Source organism: Schistocerca cancellata, chromosome 8 (genome assembly GCF_023864275.1).
Source record: "Schistocerca cancellata isolate TAMUIC-IGC-003103 chromosome 8, iqSchCanc2.1, whole genome shotgun sequence".
Lineage (NCBI taxonomy): Eukaryota > Metazoa > Arthropoda > Insecta > Orthoptera > Acrididae > Schistocerca > Schistocerca cancellata.
The window spans coordinates 102,631,555-102,641,719 of record NC_064633.1 but is presented as its reverse complement, the minus strand read 5'-3'; the positions used below and the strand labels follow the sequence as shown (position 1 = coordinate 102,641,719).

Below are 10,165 nucleotides of genomic sequence, written 5' to 3'. Positions count from 1 at the left end.
ATACAAACTACTAACTCCTGACTGAAATGTAACACAAGTTTCCAGTGCACTAATGAACAGTTGTTCATGTAGTCTTACGATAAACAAGTATTTCTCAGTTGAATAGAACATAAAGAACTAAAGAGCTAATTTTACTCAGTCACTTCTTCGTTTACTATACGCACTCTATGAAAAAATCTGAAGTTTTAAATTTTACAAGCCGAGTACGTAATGTGCAAATTAAACTCAGAAACACTACTTTCAAAGTTCACTTGAAAAGTATGGGCCCTGTAATTAAAATATCACAGCTAAACCCATTTTTAATCCTAGTAGGGCTGAAACACATCTGTACCAACCCTAGCAACACCAGTATTGAGGTAACTTGTCTCCACCTCCACTTGTCTCCTACTTGTGTACTATATTTAGCTTCTGAAATTTGGAATGAATTATTGTTTTTAATGAATTCCCTAAACAGATACTATAATTGTTTGAAAATGTTTGAAGTATAACTTAATCCAAAAATGTAAGTGTTATATCCTAGCCAGTCAGGCCACCCGAGCCCGCTGCCAAAAGGTTGGCAGCATCAGTCCGGACGCCGTCCGCACAAGCAGCGCCAGCGATTAAGGAAATCGCCGCAAGTCTGCGCGCGCCACGACTGGCTTCTTAAGCACTGCCGTCGCGAGCGCTAGTTCAGTTCTGGATTCGGCCGCTGAGTTGTAGACTCGCCACCGCAGTGTGTACTTGTTAGTCAGTGGGGGTACATCGCAGCCGAGTTGTTATTTGTCGTCAGCCGACGCTGACCTAGCTGCCCGACTCGAACCAGACCGATTGCTGTAGAGACAATGTTCACCACTGTGTTTCTGTATCTACGTAATAAAGATAAGTACCGACTTTCATTCAATCCGAGTGTTTGTGTTTATATTTCTTTGTACACTGTTCCAGCGGACCGGTCGGCCCGCTACTAAAAGTGTGGCGGTGCTCGTTGCTACGAAGACCGCCACAAAAACTGGCGACGAGGAGTTTCGAACTCGTGTGCAGGGCTGGTTCAACTTGTTTCTAGAGCTAGAATTTTGGGTGCTGGTTTAATTTGTGTTCACTATGTCTGCCGAATTACAACAGTTGATCTTGTTACAGAGTCAGCAAATACAAAGTCTGGTGGAAGCAATTGCCAAACAAGCGGCTAATCCACCATCACAAAAGGAACAAGCACAGGCAGCACCACAGTTCCGTGCTTTTGACGCAGCGCGAGAAGAATGGCAAGAATATTTCGCGCAGTTGCAGGCGCACATGACAGTCTACAAAATCACAGGTACTGAGCGGCAGCTTTATTTAATTTCCACTGCAGGCGTGGAAGTCTATAGACTACTTTGTAAGTTGTTTCCGGAATCCAAGCCAGAAGCTTTAGAGTATGACGTTGTTGTTAACAAGCTTGCTGAGTATTTCGAGTCGCGAGTTCATGTGGCAGCAGCCAGATTCAAGTTCTTCCGATTAAAGAAACTGCCACATCAATCTCATAAACAGTGGTTAACAGATTTACGGGGCCTCACCCGTCAGTGCCGATTTAATTGTGTGTGTGGAGCTTCCTACAGTGATGTCATGTTACGAGACGCTATTACTCAAAACATTGCAGATTCTCGTATTCGTGCTGCTATCTTAAAGTTGCCTGACCCGTCATTAGAGACGGTGATGAACATCATTGAAGCCCAAGATACTTTCGACTATGCTGAGTGTGAGTTAGATCAGCCATGTATTTCTCAAATTGCCTGTGCTAAGCAAGTTATGTCACGCCCGCGGCCCCACCGGCAGAGTCAGACTGTAAACACTAGCCGGCCGCGTCATGTTAAAAACATTCGTCAGCCGCGTGTGCAAAATGATAGGGTTAAGTCTTGCCCTAAGTGTGTTCTCGCTCATCCTCGAGAACGTTGCCCGTTACGAAACGCGGTTTGTCACTTTTGTCAAAGGAAAGGACACATCCAGACTGTTTGTTTGCGTAAACGCAAGAACAATTTTAGTGCTGCCCAGCCCATGGATATTCATGTTATTCAACGCCAGCCCGCCCAGAAGGTCGCGTTTACAGACTCTTCCACGGTTCGTGTGGGTAATAAGCTTGTTCGCAATAAGCCACCCACCCAGCCCTCTGCTATGCGACCCCAGCGTAATTCACACGCTGTTAAAAGTGATGTACAGACTGCAAGTGAAGCGGGAGTTGTTGTTCGACCCGCCCAACCCACGAGTTGTCGTAAGCAGCGAACGCGCGCTAAACGCGCTGATTTTGTGTCTTCCGCCTCCACTGCACCGATCCAGCGACAGTGTAATAAACTATTTGTGAAGCTACGCATCCAGGATAAGACCTTCAATTTTCAATTAGACACTGGTGCGTCTGTGACTCTCATAAATAGTGCTACGTATGCGGCTATCGGCCGCCCTAAACTTTCAGCGGCACAACATTCTTTGGCTACGTATAGTGGAGAACAAATTCCTGTGTTAGGTGTATGTAGCGTGCCAGCCACATTCCGTGGCCATACAAAAACAGTTTCATTCACAGTGCTCCGCGCTACAGACAGTGTAAACATTTTCGGATTAGACTGTTTTGACTTGTTTGGCCTGTCTATCCAAGACAATGTGTTGCAAATTAATTCTGTGGTTGTTCCTCAAGACAGCATAACCGATTTGTGTAAACGATACAGTGACATATTTAAAGACGAGCTAGGTTGTGCTGCGAACTTTGCAGCTCATATTACGTTAAAAGATAATGCTCAGCCTCGATTTTTTCGTGCTCGTCCAGTGCCTCACGCCCTCCGGGCACCTGTAGAAGAGGAACTTCGTCGTTGGCAAAACAACGGTGTTATTCAACCCGTTTCAGTGAGCCAGTGGGCTTCTCCCTTAGTTATTATAAAGAAACCGTCTGGCAAGTTACGTTTGTGTGCTGATTTTAAGTCGACAGTTAATCCTCAGACTGTCATTGATTCTTTTCCTTTGCCTAGACCAGACGAGCTGATGGATAAGTTAGGGGAAGCTCGTTTCTTTTCCAAAATTGATCTCCGTGAAGCATATTTGCAATTGCCCCTCGACGAGCAATCACAACAGTATTTTGTCATCAACACGTCGTTGGGGTTGTTCCGTTTTCTGCGTTTGCCTTTTGGTTGTGCGTCAGCTCCAGCTGTTTTTCAGCGTTTTTTGTCACAACTTCTAGCTAATGTGCCATCGTGTTGCAACTATTTAGACGATATTGTTGTGTCCGGTCGGACGCCTGCTGAACATTTACGTAATTTGGAGTGTTTGTTTACAGTGTTGTCTCAGGCAGGCCTACGTTGCAACATCGATAAATGTTCATTTTTCCTTACGGAGATGGAGTATCTGGGACATGTTATTAATGCTCAAGGCATTCATCCCTCCCAGTCACATTTAGCAGCTATTCGTGATTTGCCCGCCCCTCGCAATCTGCATGAATTGCAAGCAGTTCTTGGCAAATTGACTTATTATCTTAGGTTTATACCTAATGCTTCCCAGATTGCTGCACCGTTGCATCGTCTCCGCCGTAAGAATGTTCCGTTTGTGTGGTCAGCTGATTGCCAATCAGCCTTTCAGAAGCTTAAAGAGGCTTTATTGAATGATCGTTGTCTGGTCCATTACGACCCAAACAAGCCTCTAGTGTTAGCTTGTGATGCCTCTTCCTTCGGCCTCGGTGCTGTGTTGTCTCACCGCGTCGGTAACACCGAACGTCCTATTGCGTTCGCATCTAAATTGCTCAACAAAGCTCAGTGTAATTATAGCCAATTGGACAAGGAAGCGTTGGCTATTGTGTTCGGTGTCACAAAATTCCATCACTACCTCTATGGTAGACCATTCCATTTAGTAACAGATCACAAGCCCCTGACGTCACTGTTTCATCCGTCTAAACCAGTTCCTCAGCGGACAGCACAGAGACTACAACGTTGGGCTCTTTTGTTATCACAATACCAGTATGAGATACTGTATCGCCCCACAGCTCAGCATGCAAACGCTGACGCGCTTTCTAGATTGCCGATTGCTGCGGATGATGTCTTCGATTCCTCTGAAGACTCTTGCCATCAGATTGATGCCGATGAGCATCAATCCCTCCGGGATTTTCCGATAGATTATCGTCAGGTGGCACGTGAGACAGCTACGGATCCTCGTCTGAGTTTACTATTACGTTTTGTTCAACGTGGTTGGCCGTCCCAGGCAACGGACATATCGGATCCTGTGGTTCGTCGGTATTATCCGCAACGTCATCTGTTGTCTGTTTCGCACGGAGTTTTGCTGTTACGCACCGAGAATGACCAGCTTCGTGTAGTGGTTCCCCAAGTGCTCCAATCCAAGGTCCTCGACTTGTTGCATCAAGGTCATTGGGGAGTGGTCCGCACCAAGCAGCTTGCCCGCCGTCATTGTACGTGGATCGGCATTGATAAGCAGATTACGCAGATGTCTACAGATTGTTCGACGTGTGCCGAACACCAAGCTGCTCCGCCTCAACGCTATTTTGAGTGGGCACGACCTGCCGGTCCCTGGCAGCGAGTGCATATTGATTTCGCTGGTCCATATTGGAATTCTCGTTGGCTCATCGTGATAGATGCATTTAGTCATTTTCCGTTTGTTGTGCCCATGCAGTCTACAACGTCTGCACAAACTATAAAGGCGTTGACTTCAATTTTTTGTATTGAGGGTCTTCCAGAAGTTTTAGTGTCTGACAATGGTCCACAATTTACCTCTGCTGAATTTGAAAGTTTTTGTTCTGCCAATGGCATTCGCCATGTTCTTACTCCGCCGTTTCACCCTCAATCGAATGGTGCAGCGGAACGTTTTGTACGCACATTCAAGGATCATATGGACCGCCTTCGTGCTACGCACTCTCGTCAGCAGGCCCTCATCACGTTCCTGTCGTCGTACCGGACCACGCCACGCGACGGCCCTTCGCCTGCGGAGCTTCTCCACGGCCGTCGTCATCGCACCCTACTACGGTTGTTGCACCCCCCGGATCGACCCGCCGCTTCTGAGCATCGCACGCGTTTTCAGCGCAACGACGCCGTTTTTTTCAGAGTTTATCACGGTCGCCGTCGTTGGGAACGAGGCACCGTGATAAGTGTCCAGGGTCGCGGTTTTTATACTGTTCAAGGTACAACTGGGGTGCACAGGAGGCATCAGAACCAGTTGCGCCGCGTTGGCGCCCGGATTCTGCCGCTCGTTCTTTGTCCACAGATTTGGACCGTGGCGGGTTCCAGCCGCGCCTTCCGACTTCGCTGCCGCCCCCAGGGCAGCAGCAGCAGCAGCCGTCGCCGCTACTACGCCGACAGCCCGTCCCGTTGATGCCTCCCGCGCAGCTTCATCCGGGAGCGCCCCAGGTGGTCGCTCCGGCGCCTGCGGTCCCTCTTCAGTCGCCACCGCCTTCGGAGCAGATGGACGTCGACCCCTCAGCCGGGCCGCCATCCCAAGGGGTGGCTGTGCCGCCTGTCCTGCAGCCGCTTCCCTTGGGCACCCCCAAGGAGTATGACACCGCAGCGCCTTGTCCGGCGCCCACTAAGCAGCCGTCGACGCAGCGTCAGGAGACGCTGCCTCTCTTCGTGGGTCCCGACGCCCCGTCGCGTCCAGTACCAGAAGCTGCGCCCGTGGTCCCAGGCGTGCACCCTGACCTCGGTTTTCAGTCGGTGTTTCCCGAGGCCCCGCGCAGCCAATGCTGGGGTGCGGACCGGGGACTGCCGCCGACAACAGTCTCCGCCCCGGTCTCTTCTGCTACGCCTGCGGCCAGACCCTTCCCCCGCCGTCGACGCTCGCCACGTCATTATTCAACGACGGTGCGGCGATTTGGGGGGGAGGAGTGTTATATCCTAGCCAGTCAGGCCACCCGAGCCCGCTGCCAAAAGGTTGGCAGCATCAGTCCGGACGCCGTCCGCACAAGCAGCGCCAGCGATTAAGGTAATCGCCGCAAGTCCGCGCGCGCCACGACTGGCTTCTTAAGCACTGCCGTCGCGAGCGCTAGTTCAGTTCTGGATTCGGCCGCTGAGTTGTAGACTCGCCACCGCAGTGTGTACTTGTTAGTCAGTGGGGGTACATCGCAGCCGAGTTGTTATTTGTCGTCAGCCGACGCTGACCTAGCTGCCCGACTCGAACCAGACCGATTGCTGTAGAGACAATGTTTACCACTGTGTTTCTGTATCTTCGTAATAAAGATAAGTACCGACTTTCATTCAATCCGAGTGTTTGTGTTTTCAATTCTTTGTACACAGTTCCAGCGGACCGGTCGGCCCGCTACTAAAAGTGTGGCGGTGCTCGTTGCTACGAAGACCGCCACAAAAGTAAGTCTAACTGAAATAATTAGAAACTCTTGTCCCCTTTTCGTATTTTCAGGTTTCGTACCCTAATTAACATCAGTATTTCTTTAGAAAGCATGAAAGTCAACAACAGTTGATGACAATTGAATTTTTTTATATTTTGCGGTTGTCATATAGTCCACCTCCTACATTAGTATTATACAATATTGAAAATGAATTGGTGTTGCCAAGGCAGGGCACAATTATTAATTTTAGTCACCCTGGATACATTTATGTTTAGTTAACACTTTTGAACGGTTGTATAACAGCGAGTCTTTCGCTTGCTATCAAGTAGAACACATTCCTAAAAATTTATCATCTCTGCCATTAGTGGTTTTTTACTTCAGTCAGTTGAGGTGTTATTAAGCGTATGCTGAAGTGCAGTCCAAATTTTCATCCAGATTGTCTCCAAAATTCAGATCACAGTAAACTGCTTTGAGCTCACTTCATAGAAGCAGCATTCTTTACCACTCTGCGCCAAGGCTGTGTCCACCCTCCCGCTGGTTCCTGCTTCAGAGACCTTGGTATGCAGTTACGTTAAAATGTCTTACCAGTCATTTCCTTCAGTGTTTTAGAGATGGTTTTGATAAATCAAAATATCCATACAGTTGTCTTTTTCACCTAACAATTAAGTTTGATATATGTGGTGTCGTCCGAAGAACAAGCTCTCGTGGCAATGTTAGTACCTCTCGACGTAACCACAAGTAAGAACAGTCGCTGCCTGATAAAGCAAAGAATGAGGGACCTCAACGAAGACATGCTCTCAAGAGGTTCCATACGCCACTGATGCTGTAAGAGTGCTTACGTCAGAGTGCAGCACCGCTTGGCCCACACGTTTACACCATCGCTCAGATGTAGCAGCGAGAACTGCATTGTAAGTCAGACCGGTATTGGAGTTAACAGTCAATTGTACACTGACATGAGGTTATCAATGTGTATTGTATGTAGTGATAAGTTATAGAGTTCAGCTACAGTAACGAATTCATCTTTTCATTCTGCGGGTGTTGATTGTTTCCATGTTAAGTATTTGAGATTGTCATGTTTTAATAAATCGATCTTGTGGTGTCACCGCCAGACACCACACTTGCTAGGTGGCAGCCTTTAAATCGGCAGCGGTCCGCTGGTATACGTCGGACCCGCGTGTCACTACTGTCAGTGATTGCAGACCGAGCGCCGCCACACGGCAGGTCTAGAGACGTCCTAGCACTCGCCCCAGTTGTACAGACGACTTCGCTAGCGATGCTACTCTGACAATTACGCTCTCATTTGCCGAGACGATAGTTAGCATAGCCTTCAGCTACGTCATTTGCTACGACCTAGCAAGGCGCCATTTATCCTTTGCTATGTATATTGTGATGCCTGTACCATCAGACCGATGTACACCAATTATGGATTAAAGTATTCCAGCAGCAACGTACCTTATTGGCTATATTAATTACATTGTCATTTTCCAGACCTCACGCCATCCTGCGTGAGCTTATAGCGTGCTTTTCGGCCTCTTCTAGCAACACGGTGTTGGCTCTTCTGCCAACACTACAGATCTAATAAATTGTGTGTATTGTAGTATCTACTCTACCTCCTCCAGAAGTTAATAGAGGCTCGCCAGACTCCACTACAATAAGTTTCTTGTAATTAACAAAATTTACACAATTACATTCACATTATGATTTAACATAACACATTATATAAAACCTATCAGTTTTAATGTTTAGTGATTGTCTCTGCTTGCAATAATCTTAGTTTGCTGTCAGTCATGGAATATTACTCCACAAAGCGGTGGTAAGAGCACTGTTTTATGGAGGTATTACGTGCATGAACACATTACATCAAATTTGGTCTTACACTCGCACAACCAATTGTAGATGCATCCTATACATTCTCTTGGCCACATGTGACGCAGACATCTATACAAAGGTACTTCACTTCAGAATTCCACTATCTGTAGCAATATGATTTGCTGTACTCTTCAGGGGTTCATCATTATTGATCTGAATAGCAGGGCGGTAGATACTGAAATAAGCATACGACTAAGTCTTTACATATTTCAAAAGCTGATCTCAGCACCATAGAGGAAGTTTTCAAATTGTATGACACGGAAGTAACGGAGGCATACATGATATGCATAGCTGAAGATGGACTGCATGAACAAGAAAAGGAACAGAAGAGGAACCATGGCCAGGAATACATTTGCTAAGTTATAGAAATCTTAAATAACGGAACTCCTCGTTAGTCAGAAACAGAAAAATGCAATTCGGTATGTATCCAAGTTTTAACGACTATCAGAGACAAATGAACATTTAATGCAAAACGCACATAAGGTCTCATAGTTGCTCAGTGAACTATGGAGGCAAATAAGATTGAGTTCGTAGGAAAGATCAGGAAACAGACCGATGAACATGCAAACAGATTCATGTGGAAAATTGAATTAATGTAATGAGAATGTAATTGAGGCAGGCGATAGGTTCAACCAAGCGATTTGGTAGCACATTGACCAAGAAAGTTTCAAGAGTCAAGAAGAGACCAAAAACCATTATTAGGACGTACTGGAAGTTCGACAGGTGGTATTACAAAATGTGCTGAAGCTACTGAGTAATTTATAGGAAAGTTTGGAAAAGAAATTTGTCGAACAGCTTACCTCAAGTGGGTGATGATCGATAAGTGGCAGATCAATGCTCAGAAATTAATTAACTTATCGTATGTTAAAAATTAGAAGGAAGGTCAGCGTTGGCCGTAATATTGTTTATTGACAGTAAAATCGATTTTCATTCACATAGTGATCATCTTCAATCGTGTAGTGAAAAAATTAAACTCATCAAAAGCATGAATATTACGGCCAACGCTGACCTTCCTTCTAATTTCACGTACATGGTCGTTGACCACACAGCACTCTATGGAGTCGCCAATCAATTATCGTATGTTAGTTATGTAACAATAAAAACAAAATTGGATAACTAAGAGTAAATGACGGTCTACCGGAGCATATCTGCAGTGGTTCCAAAGAATTGTCTATAAAAAAAGTGCAAAGTATTAGATATGCGTAGCTGAGAGTGGAGAAACGAGGACATTGACCTACGGTTTGACTCTTCTGTAGCGCCAGAGTGACAGCAGCGGCTGCCGGAGGGCAGCTTGCCTGCGCTGCTCGCTCCACCCTGCCGCCACGAGGCTTCACCTCAGTCTCCACCGCTCCTCTGGTGAGGCCATAAGTCTGCCAGGCTTGAAGGGCGCGGCGCGCCACCACCCACCCTGAGGGACGCCCCCTAAATCCCTGCGCTTCACCGACAGCCGCGCGTGGCCGCCACGTGTTCGAGTTCCACACCTGGTCCTCCAGTCTCGTCGTGACATTTTCACAACCTCTAGATACCTGCTCATATCACCAGCTCAAGTGCATGGTTACATAAGTCTGAAGCCATATATTCCACAGAGAGATGTACGTGGCATGTAAAAACAGTCGAAAATGAACCATTTTAAAAAAGCTGTTCGTACTACAGAATTAAATTTGACTGCAAAATAATTCAGATTATTACTTCTCGATGTTTGCATGAAAATACCCTTCACTAGAGTACAATTAGTTGACCATATTCATTAATTCAGTCGCCGCGCGGGATTAGCTGAGCGGTCTAGGCGCTGCAGTCATGGACTGTGTGGCTGGTCCCGGCGGAGGTTCGAGTCCTCCCTCGGGCATGAGTGTGTGTGTGTGTCCTTGGGATAATTTAGGTTAAGTAGTGTGTAAGCTTAGGGACTGATGACCTTAGCAGTAAAGTCCCATAATATTTAAAATAAAAATTAATTCAGTCTTCAGTTTTCTACATAGCATTTACACTACTTTTGCAGGTTATCGGATACACGTATCCCCTTACATC

At 46.7% G+C, this 10,165-nt stretch overlaps 1 protein-coding gene across 1 annotated transcript; it reads left to right on the top strand.

Moving 5' to 3' along the window:
* The first annotated feature begins 872 nt into the window (after nt 1-872).
* Nucleotides 873-9,552, top strand: LOC126095398 (uncharacterized). The gene is made up of 3 exons (XM_049910199.1): nt 873-1,288; nt 5,197-5,825; nt 9,397-9,552. The coding sequence occupies exons 1-3, from the start codon at nt 1,078-1,080 to the stop codon at nt 9,550-9,552; spliced, it is 996 nt and encodes a 331-aa protein (XP_049766156.1). The 5' UTR covers nt 873-1,077.
* The last annotated feature ends 613 nt before the right edge of the window (nt 9,553-10,165 follow it).

Coding starts and splice junctions, on each gene's coding strand:
- LOC126095398 (XM_049910199.1), top strand. CDS start 1,078: ATGTCTGCCGAATTACAACAGTTGATCTTGTTACAGAGTCAGCAAATA. Junction 1,289..5,196: donor GACAGTCTACAAAATCACAG/GTACTGAGCGGC, acceptor CTTTGTCCACAG/ATTTGGACCGTGGCGGGTTC. Junction 5,826..9,396: donor GGGAGGAGTGTTATATCCTA/GCCAGTCAGGCC, acceptor ACTCTTCTGTAG/CGCCAGAGTGACAGCAGCGG.